The sequence below is a fragment of the Salvelinus alpinus genome, chromosome 5 (genome assembly GCF_045679555.1).
Source record: "Salvelinus alpinus chromosome 5, SLU_Salpinus.1, whole genome shotgun sequence".
In the NCBI taxonomy this organism is placed as follows: domain Eukaryota; kingdom Metazoa; phylum Chordata; class Actinopteri; order Salmoniformes; family Salmonidae; genus Salvelinus; species Salvelinus alpinus.
Window position 1 is genome coordinate 22,091,352 of NC_092090.1, and position 24,818 is coordinate 22,116,169.

At 40.9% G+C, this 24,818-nt stretch overlaps 1 protein-coding gene across 3 annotated transcripts; it reads right to left on the bottom strand.

Annotated features, from left to right (window-relative positions):
- Positions 1–1,788: 1,788 nt before the first annotated feature.
- On the bottom strand, positions 1,789–24,482 carry LOC139575733 (hyaluronan and proteoglycan link protein 3-like). 3 transcript variants are annotated; one of them, XM_071400973.1, is made up of 8 exons: positions 24,221–24,482; positions 14,919–15,056; positions 14,407–14,629; positions 11,918–12,063; positions 11,211–11,513; positions 10,426–10,704; positions 3,383–3,685; positions 1,789–3,013 (listed from the first exon to the last, which is right to left on the bottom strand). In XM_071400973.1, coding segments are annotated over exons 1-8 (1,683 nt in total). In that variant the 5' UTR covers positions 24,222–24,482; the 3' UTR covers positions 1,789–2,723. The 3 variants fall into 3 exon arrangements, with proteins under 3 accessions (XP_071257074.1, XP_071257075.1, XP_071257076.1); XM_071400974.1 differs by lacking the exon at positions 24,221–24,482 and adding an exon at positions 16,846–17,286; XM_071400975.1 differs by lacking the exon at positions 24,221–24,482 and adding an exon at positions 16,757–16,845.
- Between the last annotated feature and the right edge of the window lie 336 nt (positions 24,483–24,818).

Genomic DNA, 24,818 nt, shown 5'->3' on the forward strand with positions numbered 1-24,818 from the left:
AGAAATGAGTTAAAACTGATTTAAGTTTCCCTGCATTAAAGTCCCCGGCCACTAGGAGCGCCGCCTCTGGGTGAGCGTTTTCCTGTTTGCTTATGGCGCAATACAGCTCATTGAGTCCAGTTTTAGGGCCAGTCTCAGTCTGTGGTGGTATGTAGACAGCTACAAAAAAAATACAGATTGAAACTCTCTAGGTAGATAGTGTGGACTACAGCTTATCATGAGATACTCTACCTCAGGCGAGTAAAACCTTGAGACTTCCTTAGATATCGTGTACCAGCTATTGTTTACAAATATGCATAGGCCCCCACCCCGTGTCTTACCTGAGGCTGCTGTTCTGTCCTGCCGATAGAGTGCATAACCCGCCAGCTGTATGTTCTTAATGTCGTCGTTCAGCCACGACTCGGTGAAATATAAGATATTACAGTTTTTAATGTCCTGTTGGTAGGATATATGTGCTTTCAGTTCACCCCATTTATTTTCCAGTGATTGAACATTAGCTAGCAGAACAGAAGGCAAGGGCAGATTAGCCATTCGTCGCCTGATCCTCACAAGGCATCCTGATCTCTTTCCGCGAAACCTGTTTCCTTTTCCAGCGAATCACGGGGATCTGGGCCTGGTCGGGTGTCTGTAGTATATCCCTCGCGTCCAACTCATTGAAGAAGAACTCCTCGTCCAATTTGAGGTGAATAATCGCAGTTCTGATATTCAGAAGCTCTTTTCGGTCATAAGAGATGGTAGCAGCAACATTATGTACAAAACAAGTTACAAACAACACAAAAAAACTAACAAAATAGCATGGTTGGATAAGATGGCAGCCCTCCCCGGCGCCGGAGAAAATACTTTCATTTTAAAGTATTTATTCTACTTTATTCTATGAGTTTATTGGTGGTTCATAAATAAACTGAAAAGCGCATACCATCAGCTACTGTGCTGGAGTGTGTGAACAGGCATAAAGTCAATGTTGGTAATTCACTTCCATCTGCAGTGCTGGAATGTTTGCTCAGGACTATAATTCATTGGCTTTTCCCTCCTGCGTACCTAAATGGAATTATGTGATCCCTCATTAACCCATGGGAAGTCCCACGCAGTTTACTTCTATAAAATACTGAATACCTTATAGGGGCAATCTGCAGTTTGAACAATAACAAAGCGTTTACCCCACCACTGATTTAGTAAACAGCTGAGGGATGGAGCTGGAGAAATGTAACCACTCGCAAAGTAATGGACAGAGCTAAGGATTACAAAGACTGACCATCCATTATATCAAAATGATAGTTTTAACTATGTTTTGAGGCTACAAAGTGTTTGTTTACTTGTACATTGTTTGCAAACAATGGAGTTAAACAATCTTACATTTTGGGTTCTGATGGGGTGCGACAGTTAAACTAAGCTCATCTACTGTATAAATTATATTCTTCATGAATCAATGGGTAATTATAATTAATTAAAAAGTCTAAAAATGAATGTAGCAACTGCAGATTGCCTCTTTAATCCCTGGCGCTGCCCATGCAAAAACAGGCTTTGCAAAAACTGGCAAGTGTGCCCTCTATCCGTCTATGTGGTTGGAAAACAAGGCAGGGATATATAGAAATAAGTTGTTTATAGTCGTTTTCTATACTACAATAAGAGATATTGTTTCTCAAACACAGATATTACTAGTCTTTCCTGTCTTCGGCTTTGCGGATTGTTTGTGAAGGATTACATTTTTGGATTGAATTGAATGGTTTTAAAAACACAAACAAACCAAGCATGCCTCGCACAATCATTAACACATTAATCAAAAGCCTCTTAAGGTAGACAATTTATTTAACAAAAATATCAGTTGAGATCAGCTCCTGTGTCGTACAGGAAAATGTTTACAAAGAGAGAACAGTAAATGTATACAATACATGAGTTTAACTAACAATACGCATAATATTACAGTTAAAGCTGAGGTCCGGGTTTAACTACAGGTTCATTCACACATAGTGAGGGATCACATTATAGGCTACAGCAAGATTTAGGTGGGTCCATAATGTACTAAAGTTGTTGACCATTATTGGTCCAAAATGTAGGTATAGTATTCATACATTATATTACAATATAACACTGTGACACATCTATCAACAGTCATAGATATGCATACTGTAAAGATCTGGCTCATGACATCAGAACAACTGTGTAGATGTTTTAATACTAACTAGTGTACTTCAATGATAATCTGAGGACAACCACTGGAAATTAGCTCAGGTATGATGGTGCTTTGCATCTGACTGTTGTTCATTCAATCTCTAGATTATATCTGTCCCTATCAAATACCGGCAAAAAAACAGAGCAAGGAAATCTCAAGTCCTTGAATGGTGGACTATGACAAATGTTCCTGATTTCGTTGACCACAGGCTAGATGCAATGAGTGTTTAATCCTGTGTGAGAAATGCATGTTCACCATGGTACTGCTAACCTGCTGGTGTAAATAACAAGGGTGGCTGCTCACAAGGAGGACCATAGTAAACATGTACAGCCACTAAGTACAGACAGATAATTCTCCCAGTTGTTTTTAGCAGGCCCCAGCTACATTAGAAATTCTCACAACTTCACACCATAACACAACCTTCGCATCCTAATATAGTATTTCTAGAATTTCTAGTCATGAGATACACCTATTCATTTGTGGATTGTGATCTGTTACCATACTAGAAGAGATGTGAGATTGGTGATATGTAGATTTATCACATCTATGAGATTTACTGCATACCTGCACTGTAGCAGTACACCCCATGCTTCTGGTATGGAGGGGGGAACCCAAAGCTGCGCACCCCTGGTTCCAGGGGGCCACAGTTGCGGCTGGGTTTGGTGATGGGATAGCGCAGGCTCCCGTCGGCGAGCCATCCGGCATCACAGTGGTTCAGGCCCATGAACCTCCAGGCGACATAGAGCTGGCCCACCTTGGCTATCTGGGCCCCGTCGTTGAAGCACGCCTGCTGGGCCTCAGTGAGGTTGACCTTCTGGGGGAGCTGGAGGTAGTAGACCTTACCTGGAGAAGAGAAAGGGAAACTGTATTGTCTACCCATCCAAATCCAAGCTTAGCATATTTAAAGCTACACTCTTAGAAAAAAAGGTGTTATCTAGAACCTAAAATTGTTCTTCGGCTGTCCCCATAGGAGAACCCTTTAAAAAAAACTTTTGGGTTCCATGTAGAACCCTTTCCACAGAGGATTCTACCTGAAACCCAAAAGGGTTCTACCTGGAACCAAAAATGGTTCTACCTGGAACCTAAAAGAGTTCTCCTATTGGGACAGCCGAAGAACCCTTTTGGAACCTTTTTTTCCTAAGAGTGTTCGCATCCAGTTACACAGTGTTGATCTTTCTCTATGGGATGTACAGCAGTCTAAAAATCTCTCACCTCGGAGGGGGGAGGAGGAGCAAAACACGTCGTAGCGGTGGAGGTGGCGGTGGCGACTACCGTAACTCCTAACCCCGGGGGCGAGACCGAGTCCCCCACAGGGCCTTCGGGGCTTGGTGATGGGGTACTGCACTGTCCCGTCAGCCAGCCAGCCTGCGTTGCACCAGTTCAGACCCTCCTCCCAGGCCTGGAACAGCTGCTCGAAGGTGGCTAGAGTGGAGTCCTGCTCCTGGCAGACTTTCTGAGCATCATGGTAGGTCAGGTTGTAGCGGCCATGAGGAGGCTGGTAGGGAAACACCACAACTGGAGGGGAGCAAGAGATATGTAATCACTGTAATGTAATTCTATTTTTCAGCCAAACAACAGCCCTGCCACTGGAATTGAAATAAAGCTGAGGGATAGGACTGGAGCAATGTAACCACAGGTGCAAAGGCAGACAGTCCATGAGATCTAAATAATAGTTTTAACCATGTTCTAAAGCGAAACATTATTTGTTTACAAATACAATGTTTACAAACAATGGAGTAAAACAACATATTTTGGGTTTGTGATGGGGTAAGGCAGTTGTACATGGCTCATTAGGAATTGCGTGTGTACGAGTGGCTCTGTTTTATAAAGTCGTTGAGTGGCTCTGTTTTATAAAGTCGGTGGTTGGTCACCACCTTTCCAAGTGTGTTGCATTATGGGGATAAAAATGGTCAGACTTGCGCTTACATGTTGACCAACTTTGACGCAATTAATGTACACAGTGGATATATACAAATGAAGGGGTTATTTGAGGCTCTCCCTCACTAATTGGCCAAGGCTTTCGACTCTGTCAATCACCGTATTCTTATCGGCAGACTCAACAGCCTTGGTTTCTCAAATGACTGCCTCGCCTGGTTCACCAACTACTTCTCAGACAAAGTTCAGTGTGTCAAATCGGAGGGCCTGTTGTCCAGACCTCTGGTAGTCTCTATGGGGGTACCACAGGGTTCAATTCTTTTCGGGCCGACTCTTTTCTATGTATATATCAACGATGTCGCTCTTGCTGCTGGTGATTCCTGATCCACCTCTACGCAGACGACACCATTCTGTATACATCTGGCCCTTCTTTGGACACTGTGTTAACAAACCTCCAAATGAGCTTCAATGCCATACCACACTCCTTCTGTGGCCTCCAACTGCTCTTAAACGCTAGTAAAACCGAAAATGCATGCTTTTCAACCGTTCGCTGCCCGCACCCGCCCACCCGACTAGCATCACTACTCTGGACGGTTCTGACTTAGAATATGTGGACAACTACAAATACCTAGGTGTCTGGCTAGACTGTAAACTCTCCTTCCAGACTCATATTAAGCATCTCCAATCCAAAATTAAATCTAGAAGCGGCTTCCTATTTCACAACAAAACCTCCTTCACTCATGCTGCCAAACTGACTATCCTACTGATCCTCGACTTCGGCGATGTCATTAACAAAATAACTTCCAATACTCTACTCAGCAAACTGGATGCAGTCTATCACAGTGTCATCCGTTTTGTCACCAATGCCCCTTATACCACCCACCACTGCGACCTGTATGCTCTAGTCGGCTGGCCCTCGCTACATATTCGTCGCCAGACCCACTGGCTCCAGGTCATCTATAAATCTATGCTAGGTAAAGCTCTGCCTTATCTCAGCTCACTGGTCATGATAACAACACCCACCCGTAGCACGCGCTCCAGCAGGTATATCTCACTGGTCATCCCCAAAGCCAGCACCGCATTTGGCCGCCTTTCCTTCCAGTTCTCTACTGCCAATGACTGGAACGAATTGCAAAAATCGCTGAAGCTGGAGACTTATATTTCCCTCACTAACTTTAAACATCAGCTATCTGAGCAGCTAACAGATCGCTGCAGCTGTACACAGCCCATCTGTAAATAGCCCACCCAATCTACCTACCTCATCCCCATATTGTTTTTATTTACTTTTCTGCTCTTTTGCACACCAGTATTTCTACTTGCACATCACCATCTGCTCATCCATCACTCCAGTGTTAATTTGCTAAATTGTAATTACTTCGCTACTATGGCCTATTTATTGCCTTACCTCCTCACGCCATTTGCACACACTGTATATAGACTTTATTTTTTTCTATTGTGTTATTGATGGTACGCTTGTTTATTCCATGTGTAACTCTGTGTTGTTGTTTGTGTCGCACTGCTTTGCTTTATCTTGGCCAGGTCGCAGTTGTAAATGAGAACTTGTTCTCAACTAGCTTACCTGGTTAAATAAATAAATAAAATCATGTATTAAAGTTGTTAATAGCAGTGTAATCATGTATTACAGTTGTTAATAGCAGTGTAATCATGTATTACAGTTGTTAATAGCAGTGTAATCATGTGTTCAAAGTTGTTAATAGCAGTGTAATCATGTATTACAGTTGTTAATAGCAGTGTAATCATGTATTACAGTTGTTAATAGCAGTGTAATCATGCATTAACGTTGTTAATAGCAGTGTAATCATGTATTACAGTTGTTAATAGCAGTGTAATCATGCATTAAAGTTGTTAATAGCAGTGTAATCATGTATTAAAGTTGTTAATAGCAGTGTAATCATGTATTACAGTTGTTAATAGCAGTGTAATCATGTATTACAGTTGTTAATAGCAGTGTAATCATGTATTACAGTTGTTAATAGCAGTGTAATCATGTATTACAGTTGTTAATAGCAGTGTAATCATGTATTACAGTTGTTAATAGCAGTGTAATCATGTATTACAGTTGTTAATAGCAGTGTAATCATGTATTACAGTTGTTAATAGCAGTGTAATCATGTATTACAGTTGTTAATAGCAGCGTAATCATGTATTAACGTTGTTAATAGCAGTGTAATCATGTATTAACGTTGTTAATAGCAGTGTAATCATGTATTAAAGTTGTTAATAGCAGTGTAATCATGTATTAACGTTGTTAATAGCAGTGTAATCATGTATTACAGTTGTTAATAGCAGTGTAATCATGTATTAAAGTTGTTAATAGCGGTGTAATCATGTGTTCAAAGTTGTTAATAGCAGTGTAATCATGTATTACAGTTGTTAATAGCAGTGTAATCATGTATTACAGTTGTTAATAGCATTGTAATCATGTATTAAAGTTGTTAATAGCAGTGTAATCATGTATTACAGTTGTTAATAGCAGTGTAATCATGTATTACAGTTGTTAATAGCAGTGTAATCATGTATTAACGTTGTTAATAGCAGTGTAATCATGTATTAACGTTGTTAATAGCAGTGTAATCATGTATTACAGTTGTTAATAGCAGTGTAATCATGTATTAAAGTTGTTAATAGCAGTGTAATCATGTATTACAGTTGTTAATAGCAGTGTAATCATGTATTAAAGTTGTTAATAGCAATGTAATCATGTATTACAGTTGTTAATAGCAGTGTAATCATGTATTAACGTTGTTAATAGCAGTGTAATCATGTATTAAAGTTGTTAATAGCAGTGTAATCATGTATTACAGTTGTTAATAGCAGTGTAATCATGTATTAAAGTTGTTAATAGCATTGTAATCGTGTATTAAAGTTGTTAATAGCAGTGTAATCATGTATTACAGTTGTTAATAGCAGTGTAATCATGTATTACAGTTGTTAATAGCAGTGTAATCATGTATTACAGTTGTTAATAGCAGTGTAATCATGTATTACAGTTGTTAATAGCAGTGTAATCATGTATTACAGTTGTTAATAGCATTGTAATCATGTATTAAAGTTGTTAATAGCAGTGTAATCATGTATTACAGTTGTTAATAGCAGTGTAATCATGTATTACAGTTGTTAATAGCAGTGTAATCATGTATTACAGTTGTTAATAGCAGTGTAATCATGTATTACAGTTGTTAATAGCAGTGTAATCATGTATTACAGTTGTTAATAGCGGTGTAATCATGTGTTCAAAGTTGTTAATAGCAGTGTAATCATGTATTACAGTTGTTAATAGCAGTGTAATCATGTATTACAGTTGTTAATAGCAGTGTAATCATGTGTTCAAAGTTGTTAATAGCAGTGTAATCATGTATTAAAGTTGTTAATAGCAGTGTAATCATGTATTAACGTTGTTAATAGCAGTGTAATAATGTATTAAAGTTGTTAATAGCAGTGTAATCATGTATTACAGTTGTTAATAGCAGTGTAATCATGTATTACAGTTGTTAATAGCAGTGTAATCATGTACTACAGTTGTTAATAGCAGTGTAATCATGTATTACAGTTGTTAATAGCAGTGTAATCATGTATTAAAGTTGTTAATAGCAGTGTAATCATGTATTAACGTTGTTAATAGCAGTGTAATCATGTATTACAGTTGTTAATAGCAGTGTTGCAATGCTTGAACAGATGGATGCTGAGGTAGAGCAGGACACAACGTGTTAGACCAGGATTCAATCCCATCCTGGGTTATAGGCATAGGCATTGCGCTTTTTAAAGGAAATTTACGATTGAGCCGACATTTACAGTGTTTATCGTGAAAGGGATCTTCGCAAACGCGGGAACATTGCCTTTAAAAGCCTCAATAACTATAACCCGCAATTGCATTGAATCCCAACCTTAACGTTTTTCTGAACATGTTAAAAACTTCATGGCAAAACATGCTAATTATAATCTGGTGATGTGCTCATTGACTTAAATGAAACATTGCCGAAACTCACAAAGAACTGGACACTTTCACGTAAGGAGAACAGTAAAACATAACATTCCACAAAGGTTTCAGACATAGGAATTGTTAGCCGGGTTGTGTGTGAGTCAGAGGAGGCGGATGGGAGGAGCTATAGGAGGATGGGCTCATTGTAATTGGCTGAATGGAATAAATGGAACTGTATCAAACACATCAAACATATGGAAACCACGTTTGACTCGGTTCCATTCATTCCATTCCAGTCATTACAATGAGCCCGTCCTCCTATAGCTCCTCCCACCAGCTTCCTCTGGTGTGAGTGTAACGGAGATAAGATCGTGCTGTTAGCTCACTCCGCAGCTTGAAATGTCGCCAATAGTGCCATTGAATTGGATCTTTTTTGTTTGTTGCACAACTGGTTAGTACGTTGTCAAGCAGGGTGGTCACCTGTGTTGGCGAGGCAGAGGGCGCAAGATCAAGTACTGGTAAGGATGTTGTGAGCGAGGAAGCAACACTGCTAAGCCTGGTACATGTGCAAGGATTTAATGTTTGAATTGAACTGAACGTTCTAAAAACACAAACAAACCAAGCATGGCTCCAAAGTACGCAAAATCATTAACACATTAATCAAAATGTTTACTATTTATTTTACAAAAATAAGTTAGTATACGTGTCCGTTATCATCTAAAACCATGTTAAAACCCACCACCTACATAATCAAACCAACCAAGTGAGGTACAGGCCATACAGTATAAAAGATAAGTACTTGTTTTTGAGATAAACATAATAACAGCTTATAAATCATCACATAACTGGTTATTCTTGATAATTAATTACTTATTAATTCTGAGTTCAGCTCCTATGTCATACACAAATATGTTTACAAAGAGAGTACAGCAGATAAATACAATACATGAAGTATAAATAAAAATATGCATAATATTGCAGTTGAAGCTGAGGTCAGAGTTTAAATACAGATTCATTCATACTTAGTGATGGATCACATTATAGCCTGCAGCAAGATTTAGGTGGGTCCAGAATTATTGGTAAAACATATTAATATTATAATATTATTATTATTAAGTATAATATTCATACATGACATTAGAGGATAAGTCATAGATTAATTCAACGAACACTTCACAGTTTAACCTCATATTTGTTACATCCAGCACCATACCAGTGTCTGCATATGTGAAATGGTTTTGTAGTCAACAAGGGGTGCGCTCGTAAATTCACTCTGGAGTGCTAGAGAGCGCTCAAAGTGTGCTCTGGGCGTTCGTAAATTCAGAGAGTTGTCAGATTGTCCATTCGTAAATTCAGAGTGTTTGGCACTCGGAGCATTCAGAGCGAACACTGGATGCTCTGGCCGAGGAGTAAGGTTGTTCTGAGCGTTCTGGCCTCACAACGGCAGTCAAGCACCCAAACTAACTGGCTAAAGTTAGCTAGCTTGCTAGCTACTTCCAGACATAAATGAGAGAACACTTCCCTCTGACCATGTTATCTAGAGTGTTGGTGACTGTAACTGTGCTGTTGGCAACAATTTAATTATGCTTTTATGCCGACGTTTACTGACACTGGCCATATTCAACAGGTGTTGAGAGTTCGCAAACTCATCAATTATTCTGCACTCTGGCACACTCAGACGATAGTGCTCTGAAATCGGAGTAGATAGCCAGAGTGAATTTACGAATGCACCCAAGGTAGAAGAAAAGGTTCTGAGAAAAATAAGCCCGGTGATATCACCGGGAGCCATTTTCAAATTAAAACAATGATTTTTGAAGACTGGAAAGCCATTGTATGAAAGTCTTTGTTTTCATTTGAAAATTACAGACGACATCACTGGGAGTAATTTGGTTACAACCCTTTCTTCCATCTTTTTGACAACAAAACATTGAAACGTGCCATTTCCATATGTAGACTGGTATTGTCCTAGATATAATGAATATGAGGTAAAACTTCTAGAAAAAAGAAACCCTTTAACATAAAGAGCAAGGACATCCCAATCCAGGAAGAAGTCATTGAACAAAATGTCCCTTTTGTTACAGTGAGTGGCTAACCCCCGTGTGGAACATGCATGTTGTTCACCATGGCGTTGCTAACCTGCTTGTCTAAATCACAAGGGAGGCTGACAGACTAGCGAGGACTATAACCCTGAAACACAACCACCAGGCCATCGTATCCCAGTATTATTATCAAGCCTTCACCACAGTAGAGGCCCTCACACACCATACCACAACTTTACATCATAACACAGCCCTCTCACCATAGCATCTTGAATTTCTATGCATGTCAACATTCATTCATGTGGATTTCGGTTTGTTCCCCTACCTACTACGAGAGATGTAAATGGTATGACCTAAGGGTGGTATGTACTTTTACCACGTATATCAGATTTACCGCGTACCTGCACTGTAGCAGTACACCCCATGCTTCTGGTATGGAGGGGGGAACCCAAAGCTGCGCACCCCTGGTTCCATGGGGCCACAGTTGCGGCGGGGGTTGGTGATGGGATAGCGCAGGCTCCCGTCAGCAAGCCATCCGGCATCACAGCGGTCCAGGCCCATGAACTTCCAGGCGGCGTAGAGCTGGCCCACCTTGGCTATCTGGGCCCCGTCGTTGAAGCACGCCTGCTGGGCCTCAGTGAGGTTGACCTTCTGGGGGAGCTGGAGGTAGTAGACCTTACCTGGAGAAGAGGACATGGCAGAGACCGGAGGTGTATAAGGTGATCAATTCAAAGTTATGCATCTAAGGGAGCTCACTGAAAGTTCACCACAAAATGAAAGTTACAGTAAGAGTCAATTGCAGATTTCTTCAAATGCATATAACAGAATGTTACACAATAGATGGACTGTGCTTGACTCTAGTTGTAGGGTGAATTATCTCTATATCTGCACCTGTATAGTGTGTGTACCTGTATAGTGTGTACCTGTATAGTGTGTGTACCTGTATAGTGTGTACCTGTATAGTGTGTGTACCTGTATGGTGTGTGTACCTGTATAGTGTGTGTACCTGTATAGTGTGTGTACCTGTATAGTGTGTGTACCTGTATAGTGTGTACCTGTATAGTGTGTGTACCTGTATAGTGTGTGTACCTGTATAGTGTGTACCTGTATAGTGTGTGTACCTATATAGTGTGTACCTGTATAGTGTGTGTGTGTGTGTGTGTGTGTGTGAGTGTGTGTGTCTCACCTCGGAGGGAGGAGGAGAAACAGAAGACGTCGTATCGGTGGAGGTGGCGGTGGCGTCTACCGTAGCTCCTAACCCCGGGGGCGAGGCCTAGCCCCCCACAGGGGCTCCGGGGCTTGGTGATTGGGTACTGCACTGTCCCGTCAGCCAGCCAACCTGCGTTGCACCAGTCCAGCCCCTCCTCCCAGGCCTGGAACAGCTGCTCGAAGGTGGCCAGAGTGGAGTCCTGCTCCTGGCAGACTTGCTGGGCATCATGGTAGGTCAGGTTGTAACGGCCGTGAGGAGGCTGGTAGGGAAATACCACACCTGGAGGGGAGCAAGAGATATGTAATGACTTTTAAGGCATAATCCTTCATTAGTTTGTCAGCCAAACAGCAGCCTTACTTGGTTAGCCTAACTTAGTTGAAGCTGAGGGATGTGGCTGGACCAATGTAACACTTCAACCCAAAGAGAGAACTTTAAATGTAGTGCATGACAGTACATGACATCAATAAGATGGGGTAAGGCAGATGAACAGTACTAAACAAATACATTATATTTTTCAAGAATCAATTGATAGGCTTTATAATATATAATTCATTTAGATGACCACATAATAGCTGTACATATTGCAGATTTGCACCTTAATTGTGTGTGAGTACAGTAGTGATGGGAGGGGCTGGGTGACACTCACAAATTAGGTTGTTATACGGCACTATAATATAGTCTACCTCGTAGCTCGAGGTCGACCGTGGCGCTCTTGTCCTCCAGCCCGTCAATGACCTCACAGCGGTAACGACCCGTGTCATTGAGCTGGAGTTCAGTCATGACCAGCGAAGCATCTCCTGGTGAGTCCTGTCTGAGACGCACCCGGTCCCTGAGAGATAAATAGAGGACTTTGTTATCATCAATGTGTTCAACAGATGCATAAACATTTTTGTGCAGGCAAACTCAAAATTATCCATTGTATCACAACAGTTGTGTGAAATGCATTTTTCCTCATCTATATAGCCCAGAGTGTCAGTGGTGTAAAGTAACAAAAAAAATACTTTGAAGTACTACCTATATATTCATATGTTTGTCAACTTTAACTCCACTTCATTCCTAAAGAAAATACACTTTTTATTCCCATACATTTTTCCTGACACCCAAAAGTGCTTGTTACATTGAAACACTCAGGCAGGACAGCAAAAAGTGTCCAATTCACACACGTATCAATATAACACATCATCACCCCCGTGTCTGCTCTGGATCAATATAACACACCATCACCCCCGTGTCTGCTCTGGATCAATATAACACACCATCACCCCCGTGTCTGCTCTGGATCAATGTAACACACCATCACCCCCGTGTCTGCTCTGGATCAATGTAACACACCATCACCCCCGTGTCTGCTCTGGATCAATATAACACACCATCACCCCCGTGTCTGCTCTGGATCAATGTAACACACCATCACCCCCGTGTCTGCTCTGGATCAATGTAACACACCATCACCCCCGTGTCTGCTCTGGATCAATATAACACATCATCACCCCCGTGTCTGCTCTGGATCAATATAACACACCATCACCCCCGTGTCTGCTCTGGATCAATATAACACACCATCACCCCCGTGTCTGCTCTGGATCAATATAACACACCATCACCCCCGTGTCTGCTCTGGATCAATATAACACACCATCACCCCCGTGTCTGCTCTGGATCAATATAACACACCATCACCCCCGTGTCTGCTCTGGAGCAATATAACACACCATCACCCCCGTGTCTGCTCTGGATCAATATAACACACCATCACCCCCGTGTCTGCTCTGGATCAATATAACACATCATCACCCCCGTGTCTGCTCTGGATCAATATAACACACCATCACCCCCGTGTCTGCTCTGGATCAATATAACACACCATCACCCCCGTGTCTGCTCTGGAGCAATATAACACACCATCACCCCCGTGTCTGCTCTGGATCAATATAACACACCATCACCCCCGTGTCTGCTCTGGATCAATATAACACACCATCACCCCCGTGTCTGCTCTGGATCAATATAACACACCATCACCCCCGTGTCTGCTCTGGATCAATATAACACATCATCACCCCCGTGTCTGCTCTGGATCAATATAACACACCATCACCCCCGTGTCTGCTCTGGATCAATATAACACACCATCACCCCCGTGTCTGCTCTGGATCAATATAACACACCATCACCCCCGTGTCTGCTCTGGATCAATATAACACACCATCACCCCCGTGTCTGCTCTGGATCAATATAACACACCATCACCCCCGTGTCTGCTCTGGATCAATATAACACACCATCACCCCCGTGTCTGCTCTGGATCAATATAACACACCATCACCCCCGTGTCTGCTCTGGATCAATATAACACACCATCACCCCCGTGTCTGCTCTGGATCAATATAACACACCATCACCCCCGTGTCTGCTCTGGATCAATATAACACACCATCACCCCCGTGTCTGCTCTGGATCAATATAACACATCATCACCCCCGTGTCTGCTCTGGTGGACTCAACTCATGTTGCGTTGGCCAATTGTGTCTTTGGCCAATTGAGTTTTGGAGTGTGCCCCTGGCTGTGAATCTTTAAATCAAGAATCTGACAGTCTGGTTTGCTTAATATAAGGAATTTAATTTAAAGCATTCACATTGACTTTTGATACTTATGTATATTTAAGACCAGATACTTTTGGACTTTTACTCCAGTAGTATTTTACTGGGTGGCTTAAAAAAAATTATTGAGTCATTTACAACCTCATGCTAATCACTCATGCTAATCACACACGTTAGCTCAACCGCCCCGCAGGGGACCCACCAATCCTAAAGAAGTTTTAAGATAGCTTTACTTTTACTCAAGTATGACAATTTTCCACTTCTGCCGAGTGTGAATTAAGCCTTTTTTTATGTAACCTTTATTTATACAGTGAAGTCCCATTTCGACAGATGTCTCTTTGCGAGGAAGCCCTGAATTCACCAAAATGCAGTAAAAGAAATGCAAGGTACATAATAAGGAATTTGTGACACAATTATAACAATGAAAGGAATACAAAATAAAAAAATGTAAACTATAAAAATCAAAGGCGGGATCTTAAGAACTACAGTATAGAAATAAAAACACTCACTAAACACAAATGATCATAATGGTTTTAGAATGATCGGGCCTGCATCAAGAATAGCTAGAGTACCTGAAATCCCCAAAGCTGTGAATGCGGGGCCCGATGGCCACTAGAATGTCTGTCTCATGGCCCCCCACGACGGGCAGCCAGGACCACTTCACCCGCACCCTCCTGGGGGAGCTCAACTCTGGCTCATACCAGTATCGGCAGGGTAGGGTTGCGTTACTCCCCCGCAAAGCGAACACAGAGGGCTGGGAGGAGTCCACATGGAGCTTTACACCGTTAAAGTGGACTAGAAAGGAAAATACACACAAAACAGCAGTTAGTCAGACTTCATTTGGGTCTGTGCAACCTCCTCTGAGAGTTTGAATTGATAAGCCATTCATGGGTCGTGTTCATTAGGCACCAAGGGACTGAAAGAGGGAGGAACTACCTGGACTTGTTCAATAAGAAAGGCTCACTATCGTTTTCAATTGCAAAACATTTGTGTATGTTACATGGAAGGTGGATGCATTGCCCCTACCTAAGGCATGTACTCATGTTCAACTCTTCATTCATAAAACATAAGTGCATGCTCCTACTCTCTCCATTGCCGTTTCCGTTGAGAATGTCTTGGTAGAAGAATCTGTTGGAGTATCCGAGCGCGGGCAAGCAGGAGAGGAGCAGCGGCAGCAATATCACCAACAGGGGGCGAGGGTGAGCCACCATCATCCTTGTCACTGAACCATAGAGGGTACAAGCAAATATAAGGCTTGGGGTACGAGTATAGTGTCTTCAGCCTAATTATAATACTCTCCCTTCTCCCCGAAGTGTGCACTTGTTCACTCCCCTCATGGATATCAATCAATCAAATGTATTTATATAAAGCCCTTCTTACATCAGCTGATGTCACAAAGTTCTGTACAGAAACCCAGCCTAAAACCCCAAACAGCAAGCAATGCAGGTGTAGAAGCACGGTGGCTAGGAAAAACTCCCTAGAAAGGCCAGCACCTAGGAAGGAACCTAGAGAGGAAGCCCTGAATTCACCAAAATGCAGTAAAAGAAATGGATATAAAAGGACTGGACTGATATCTGTTCAGCCAATTCAACCACTATTTCAATTATTTTAAATCCTTGAGTGGGAACGAACCAGTGCACAATGCAGGGAGAAGGTACACAAATAGAGTTGGGATGGTGTCTTGACTGGACCCCCTTCCCAGTGGTTCCCATATGGTGGGACGGGACCCAGAGGAGGGTCACAGATAATTCCCTCTGGGTAGCGGCTAAACACTGGGGCCTGTTCAGACACATTGATTTAGATTATGTGGTGGGTCTAAGAAAAAAAAAAAAAGAACTGTAAAGGGTGTGGGAACCACTGACTTTGACTGACCCCAATCTCAGCCCCCTGACCTTTCTCCACAGCTAGTGCTATCCGGGATCCTTGGGATCTCCCTACCCTAAACCCTAACCATAAACATAAACATAAACCATACCTAACGATAACCCTAACCTTAACCATTTAACATTTAAACTTCAAGGATCCCAGTTAGCACTAGCCTCTCTCTCCCCTGCTGCTGGCCTATCTCCCTAGCCCTAATACTGTTACGTTCCACTTGCATATTAACAGTAGTCGTAGCTATAAACTGCCAATAGGTGGCAGTATTATATCATGTTTTGCATGGCAAATCTGCAACTCACAAAAGACTTAAGAAAAGATGTGAAGTTTATGTCACTGTTTGAGCATTGCAAAGGTTGTAGATTAACATTTTTGTTTTGTTTTATTTAGTACGTAGTAAACTTTGGGTCCTAGTCAAAAGCTGATGTGAAAACAACATCTTAATTTAGCGCAATAATTTGTCTGTGCTCTTGCTCCAGATGTCTGTGCTTCTGACCCAAATACAGTCTAGTTAATCAGAGTGAATACGGGAACAAAATGCATTATACAATTAAATCCATCTAAAACATATTACTGCAGTTCTTTGCCCTGAATATTAGATCTGAAAGGCAATTTCATTTCATGTCTATAGTCTATGTTTTTCCTGTTATTTTCTCAGAGAAGGTTTGCCATGGGGTGGAGGGTAGGGGTTGTTGTGTTTGTAGGTTATTACATTTCAATGTGTTTTGTGTTTTACAGATTATTTAAAAAAAAATAACATTTGGTCACACAAAAAACAGTACTCAAAATATTCAATAGGCAACAATACATGTGTTTTGATTCAACATCTCAATTAGACTTCTTGATCATAATAGTCTTTGATTATAATATAGAAACCTATAGAGGCTATATGCACCGTAATAGTCAATTTCCCAGAAAGTCGGTAAGGAATATGATACTGCCTCCTGTTCTGTACACCTGACATTTACTTACACATAGCGACGATTCCAGTAAAACAACTTATCAAACTACGTAGCGACGATATGAGTAATACAATTTACCAACCTGAATCAGAATAATATTTTTCAATCTGATACCGTTAATTTGTCATCTGTTTTATGATATTCTTCATGTGGTGATTATTATTTACTTACAGTTTAACAACTAGCTGGTATAATGCCGCGTGACTTTTCTTCTTCGAGTTTTTATTAAACCGCAAAATATTAAAAAGATGCAGCTTCTTCTTATGGATGTTCAGCAGAAAAAAATGTGTAAGTCTGCGGAGTTCTTGGACCGTCCTCAGAAAAGGTACCCGCCTGTGGTTATAGTGGCACTATGGATTCTGACCGCAATGATGACACAAAAAACATATCCAAGTACTTGGCTTCAAAAGAATACATGAAAAGAATCTACAAGTTTTTCCAAAAACCTTGAGTAATTTACGGTTGTGTGAATTTATTAGAAACAAAGCAAAACCGATCCATCTGACCATTTGTTTTCATTATAAACGGATCCAATGCATAATTGCCAGGTCAGCAGAAATAATGACGGACATGCTCTAATACACTGCATGAATTGAGTCACTTTCCCCAGAGTCTCTAAAACTTTAAAGGGGCAATCTGCGATTGCTACATACATTTGTTGACTTTTAAATAATAATATATAGATTGAGCTCCAAAAGTATTAGGACAGTGACACATTTTTGTTGTTTTGGCTATGTACTGCAGAAATTTGGATTTTCAATGACACAATGATGAGGTTAAAGTGCGGACTGTCAGCTTTAATTTGAGGGTATATCCATCCATATCGGGTGAACCGTTTATAAATGACAGCACGTTTTCGACATAGTCCCCCATTTTAGGAGACCAAACGTATTTTGACAAATTAACTTACAGTATATGTGTATTAAAATTGTCAAAAGTGTAGTATTTGGTCCCATATTCATAGCACGTAATGACTACATCAAGTTTGTGACTTTAGAAATTTGTTGGATGCATTTGCTGTTTGTTTTGGTTGTGTTTACGATTATTTTGTGTCCAATAGAAAGTAATGGTAAATAACATATTGCGTCATTTTGTAGTCACTTGTATTGTAAATAAGAGTAGAATATGTTTCTAAACACTTCTACATTAATGTGGATGCTACCATGATTACATTTTTTTATGATTGCATATTATTATTATTTTTTCACCTTTATTTAACCAGGTAGCGACCTGCGACCTGGCCAATATAAAGCAAAGCAGTGCGACACAAACAGCAACACAGAGTTACACATGGAATAAACAAACGTACAGTCAATAACACAATAGAAAAAATCTATATACAGTGTGTGCAAATAAGGTAAGATTAGGGAGGTAAGGCAATAAATAGGCCATAGTGGCGAAGTAATTCAAATTGAGCAATTAAACACTGCAGTGATAGATGCGCAGAAGATGGATGTGCAAGTAGAGATACTGGGGTGTGATCTCCTAACCCACAATATGTAAATGTCCTGCTGTCTATATCGGTTGCTGATGGTTTATGTTTAGACCGGCATTGTTTAGCAATATAATCTTGCGATGCTTTATCTTGTTTATCTCAGGGATTGACCCAGGATGACACTTAATTGAGCAATATGTTTAAATTGCAATTTATTCTGTTTTGGTTTATTAGATGCTAAATTAACACTTTATTTGCGGGAGCCTCCTCAGTTCATATGTTAGTAGAAGTTCTTGGATATTGAGAGGTGAACGTATAGTTGGGATTTTATTTTTGTTTTACCTCTCGTTCGAGGTCGCGCCGTGCATTTTTGGCATCGGGCAGACAATGTGTTTATTATTTGTATTTTTTCTCTCCTATTTGTGTATGCCTGTTAAAGGTGGGTTGAGGGGGAGGGTAAATGTTGGGGAAAGTTGGGGGACAGGGTAAGGGTGCTTGCCGGAGGGGAGGGCTCGGTTGGATACTGCTCGGGTGTAGGTGCTACATATGCTGATCGTAATGGTTTGGTGGGCTTTCTTAACTTTTTATTGAGTTACATGTTATGCAGGCCACCATATGAACTACAAACGAGAGGAGGGCGGGGTTTACATTTACTTCCTGGAATGTCAAGGGTTTAAACGAACCAATTAAGAGAGGCAAGGTCCTAGCCCACTTGAAAGCACTCTCGTCTGATATTATATTTTTTTGCAAGAAACCCATCTGAAAAACAATTCTCATAGCAGACTTAAATGTAGGTGGGTGGGGCAAGTGTATCACTCTAACTTCTCTGCCAAAACGAGAGGCACAGCGATTCTGGTACGGAAAGGAATTCCCTTTCTACATAAAACCACTATTGCGGATAAAGAGGGTCGTTATGTGATCGTAATAGGAGAGATCCACTCTACTTCTGTAACTCTACTAAATATCTATGGGCCAAACATTGATAACCCCTCTTTTTCAAAAGAGTCCTTGCCCTGATTCCAGATATCTCCCATACTAATCTGGTCATTGGAGGGGACCTTAACTGTGTGCTAGACCAATATTTGGATAGATCCTCTACCCGGCGAACCCCTACCTCCTATTCAAGCGAATTCTTGAATACCTACATAAAAAAATTGAATTTATTTGATATATGGAGGATCACTAACCCTACGGGTAGGGAATACTCCTTTTACTCTCATGTTCACAATGTTTATACCCGAATCGATTACTTTTTGGTTGATGCGAAATGACTCCCCTATACCTATAATGTGAGGTATCATGATATTTTAATCTCTGACCACAGTCCACTCACCTTCTCCCTGAGATTGGGTGACATCGTATCAAACGAGAGGGTCTGGAGGTTGAATCCTCAGCTTCTCACAGAACCAACATTCTGTGAACATCTTAAAGACCAAATACATTTTTTCTTTGATACCAACGACAACACAGAGACTTCCCCAGCATTATTGTGGGAAACACTGAAGGCTTATTTGAGAGGCTGTATCATCTCCTTTCAGGCTGCCAGGAGTAGGCAAAACAGAGAAAAAATTGTAGAATTGGAGGGACAAATTCACTTACTGGATAGGGAGACTGCTAGCCATCCATCCATGGAGAAACATAAAATAATTATTTGAATATAATCAGATTCTCTCAGCTAAAATTGCTAAATCTTTTCTCTATGCCAACCAGAAATATTTTGAGTTTGGTGACAAACCACACAAATTACTCGGCAGACAACTTCGAAAAAATGTGAGTGACCGAATGATTCACAAAGTTAAATCTGCATCTGGGGAATTACTCTCTTCCCCCAAAGACATCAATGACAGATTCCGTCAGTTTTACGAGACTCTATATACATCTAAAGCAGATCCTAACCCCTTAATTATGCAAAACTTTTTGGAGGACTGTAATCTCCCTGCCCTGAACCAGGAAGATTCCAACTTCCTGAATAAGGAAATATATCTTGGAGAAATTCGAGAAACAATTAAATCTCTAAAGAGTGGCAAGACCCCGAGCCCAGATGGATACCCTGGTGAATTCTATAAAACATTCAGCAACATGCTCTCTCCCTACCGGCACAAAATGTTGGTTCAGGCCAGTGAGGATGGAGCTCTCCCACCTACTTTGGATGAGGCGTTCATTACAGTTATACATAAGAAGGGTAAAGATCTGGAAGAGGTAGGGTCATATAGACCAATATCTCTCCTTAATACAGACCAAAAGATTTTAGCAAAAACTCTGGCTAACAGGATTAGCACTTTAATGGACAAATTGGTCCATTCGGACCAGACCAGCTTTATCCCTAACAGAAACTCATTCTTCAATCTCAGGCGCCTCTTCAACATTATGTATGCTCAGAGGTTACCCAACGTGGACCTTGCCGTTATATCTCTTGATGCCGAAAAGGCCTTTGGCCAAGTTGAGTGGTCCTATCTATTCAAGATCCTACAGAAATGTTATATTGGAGATGGTTTCATAAATTGGTTCCAGCTTTAATATAGGAACCCCTGTGCGAGAATACTCACTAACCAATCATTGTCGCCCCGATTTAACCTTTATAGAGGGACAAGGCAGGGTTGTGCGCTGTCGCCTATGCTCTTTGCTCTAATTATTGAACCTCTCGCTCAGGCGATCAGATCTCATGCAGCAATACACGGCTATAATACTAAAGATACTCTAAATACGATTTCTCTAAACGCAGATGACATTCTCCTCTATGTAACAGAACCCCAAGCTAGTATTCCAGCTATTCTTGATGTGATTAATTTGTTTGGTACCTTCTCGGGAAACAGAATAAATTGGAACAAGAGCGAATTAATACCCATATGGTTGCAAAACACCTCTTGGTTAGAACATCTTCCAGTTAAGTTATATTCAGAAAAATTTACCTACCTAGGAATTGTAGTTACCAAGCAATACTCCTCACTATTTAAAGAGAATTTCCCCTCTCTGATGCAAAAACTAAAGGCAAACATACAATTTTGGAGAACTCTTCCAATTTCTCTGCTCTGAAGAATTAATGCCATTAAAATGGTCTTCCTCCCACAACTGCTCTACCTATTCCAGAACATCCCAGTATTCATACCCAAGTCCTTTCATAAACAACTGGACTCAATTATCAATCCATTCATCTGGGATTATAAAACACACAGGATAGATAAAAAACACCTGTCACGCCCTGACCTTAGAGAGCCTTTTTTATGTCTCTTTTTGGTTTGGTCAGGGTGTGATTTGGGTGGGCATTCTATGTCCTTTATTTCTATGATTTGTGTTTCTATGTTTTGGCCGGGTATGGTTCTCAATCAGGGACAGCTGTCTATCGTTGTTTCTGATTGGGAATCATACTTAGGCAGCCCTTTTTCCCACCTGTGATTGTGGGTAGTTGACTTTGTTAGTGGCACTATAGCCCTCGTAAGCTTCACGGTCGTTTATTTTGTTTCTTGTTTTGTTGGTGACATTCTATAATAAAAGGAAATGTACGCTCACTACGCTGCACTTTGGTCCACTTCTTTCGATGGCCGTGACAACACCTCTGTAAATCCAAGATGGAAGGAGGATTGTGTCTCCCAAATTCTATATTTTACTATTGGGCCGCTAACCTCCTGGCGTTGTTACGTTTTTGCTGGATGACACACTTCCGTCATCCTGTAGTATGGAGAGTGAGGAGTGTCACCGCTTCTCTATTGGCGCTGTGATTTTGTCACCTGTCAATCTGGAGATGTCACTTTATAGTAGCAATCCTATTATACATAGCACAGTCCGAATCTGGAAGCAAATTAAAGTCCACTTTGACCTTAGACCAATATCCTTCATGCTCCCTGTTGCGAGGAATCCCTCCTTTGCCCCCTCTAACCTTGATAACACCTTTGAGCGATGTGGAGAACTAGGGATAAATACCATAGGGGATCTATACATAGAAGGGACTTTTGCCTCCTTTGAGTTGCTGAGGGAAATTTATAATCTTCCCAGAAGTAACTTTTTCAGATACCTACAGATTAGAGACTATGTTAGAAAACACCTTCCAACATTTGGGAATGCTAAACCGTCCATGTTTGACGGATGCATAAAAATATCCCCCACCTCAAACAAACTGATATCTTGTCGATATGACGCTTTCAATCTGTTAGCACAACTTCTACAGATACCATTAAGGCAAAATGGAGGAAGAACTAGGGACTGACATTTCTGTGGCAGACTGGGAAGATAGCTTGGAGTATATCCACACATGCTCCATTAACTCCAGACATCGTCTCATACAATTCAAGGTATTACACAGATTACACTATTCAAAAATTAAGCTGCAAAGGATATTTCCTGATACATCCCCTATGTGTGATAAATGTCAGGCTGCGCAGGGTACACTACTCCACTGCTTTGCCCTGTGCTCTAACTTGTATGGTTATTGGTGTGGCATTTTTAGGATCCTCTCTGAAGTTCTGGAGACTTCAATTGACCCAGACCCGCTTCTGATAATACTGGGAGTGTCTGATTCCCTAAACGGATTAACCAACCCCCAAAAACAACTAATCTCTTACAGTCTCATTTCGGCAAAAGATTGCATCGTGTTGTTTTGGAAAAGGAAGGAAGCTCCCTCTACCAAATTATGTCTCAGCGAATTGGCAAACACTGTACACTTAGAAAGAATTAGATATATTCTGAACAATAAATTATCAACATTTTATCAAATCTGGCATCCTTTCCTCTCTTACTTGGACCAGTCGGCGCTGTGAATGTATACATTTTAACATACTCTTAATTGTAATATTTTAACCTACCTTTTGTCATGTCTGCTCCCGCTCTTCTCCCCCCTGGCGCTTGAGGGCGCCAGGCTGCCCTTCATCGCGCACCCCTGCCATCTATTACGCACACCTGCCTTCCCTCGTCACATGCATCAGCGATATTGGACTCACCTGGACTCATTCATCACCTGTTTATTTCCTTCCCTATATTTGTCAGTTCCCCAGCTCTGTTCCCTGCTGCTGCATTGATTGTTTTTTTCTTTAGTATTAGTTTGCTGACGCTGTTCCTGTTTCGTTCCATGTCCGTTATTTATTAAATGTTTTACTCCCCGTACCTGCTTCGTCTCTCCTTTTTCTTTCTACCTGTCCTTGTTCTGCATGTCTTATTTTGTATTATTTACTTTCTACCTAGAACTCTGGGTCTTGTTGTTTCTGTCTGCTCTTTTATGTTTAGATAAGAATTGCATACTTGTCTTTTATACCTATACACCATTCTTGTGTGTGTTCAATAAAAAATATTTGAACGAGATACTGGGGTGCAAAGGAGCAAAAAAATAAAAATACAAAATGGGGATGAGGTAGTTGGATGGGCTATTTACAGATAGGCTATGTACAGGTGCAATGATCTGTGAGCTGCTCTGACAGCTGATGCTTAAATAAATGAATAAGCATTAGTGAGATGCACAAATATAACCCCCCCACCTCTCCCCAAATGCTAACCTCCCCTGTTATTGTAATGATGACAGGTTAGCAAGTCTTGGGGGTATCATATTTGTGCATCTGTAACTTTCTCACTCATCATTATTCACCATTCAGGATTATCCGTAATCATGGTAACATTCACATTAATGTAGAAGTGTTTAGAAACATATTCTATTCTTATTTACAATACAAGTGACTACAAAATGACACAATACATTATTTACCATTCATTTCTATTGGGCACAAAATAATCGTAAACACAACCAAAACAAACAGCAAATGCATCCAACAAATTTGTAAAGTCACAATCTTAATGTAGTCATTGTGTGCTATGAATATGAGACCAAATACTTAACTTTTTACAACTTTAATACACATAAGTGAATTCTGGTCTCCTAAAATGGGAGGACTATGTACAAAAAGTGCTGTAATTTTATGGTTCACCCGATATGGATGAAAATACCCTTAAAGTTGACAGTCTGCATTTTAACCTAATAGTCCAGAGCCAAAACAACAGAAAATGTGTCACAGTCCCAATACTGTACCTATTGAATACTGAAGAATATAACTTATAAATGCCTCCTGAGTTTAGTTCAACTGTTGCACCCCATCAGAATCCAAAATGAAAATGTAAGCTTGTTTTACTTACTCACTTTCTGTTGACTTCTGCCTGCTGTGTAGTTATGGGGCCCCTCTCATTACAGAATCCCTATCTTCTATCACAACCCCAACCATAACAAATGAGCTCATCTTGGCCAGCTGTTGGGGGAGTAAAGGGTTGGTTTGCAGCCTGCAGAGAGAGAACAGAGAGGGTTACACTCTCTTCTGATCCATCTATCCTAAACACACACTGTAAAGCAGATGTTATTCATCCGAGATGCATGCGGCACTCCAGCGGGAAACTGTTGTTTCTGGGTGCAACCTTTCCTTTTACGGTGCACTTGCACTGTGTCCACATACACGTGTTTGTGCACATACACAGACATGCGCACACATACACACGCAGGCGCACACACACTCTCTGTCTCTCCTCTTGCCAAACACACACACACACACATTTGTTTTAATATCCTTGTGTGGACCAAACAGTTGATTCCCATTCAAAATCCTCTTTTCCCTAACCCTTTAGGCATCCGCAGGCTCCCCATCTGAAAGCAGAGGAAACTCTTTGTGCATACAGTGTCTTCAGAAAGTATTCATGACTTATTCCACATTTTGTTGTGTTACAGCCTGCATTTGTATCACCC

Coding starts and splice junctions, on each gene's coding strand:
- LOC139575733 (XM_071400973.1), bottom strand. Junction 14,630..14,918: donor CGGAAACGGCAATGGAGAGA/GTAGGAGCATGC, acceptor TTTCCTTTCTAG/TCCACTTTAACGGTGTAAAG. Junction 3,686..10,425: donor GGTGTACTGCTACAGTGCAG/GTACGCGGTAAA, acceptor GCTCCCCTCCAG/TTGTGGTGTTTCCCTACCAG.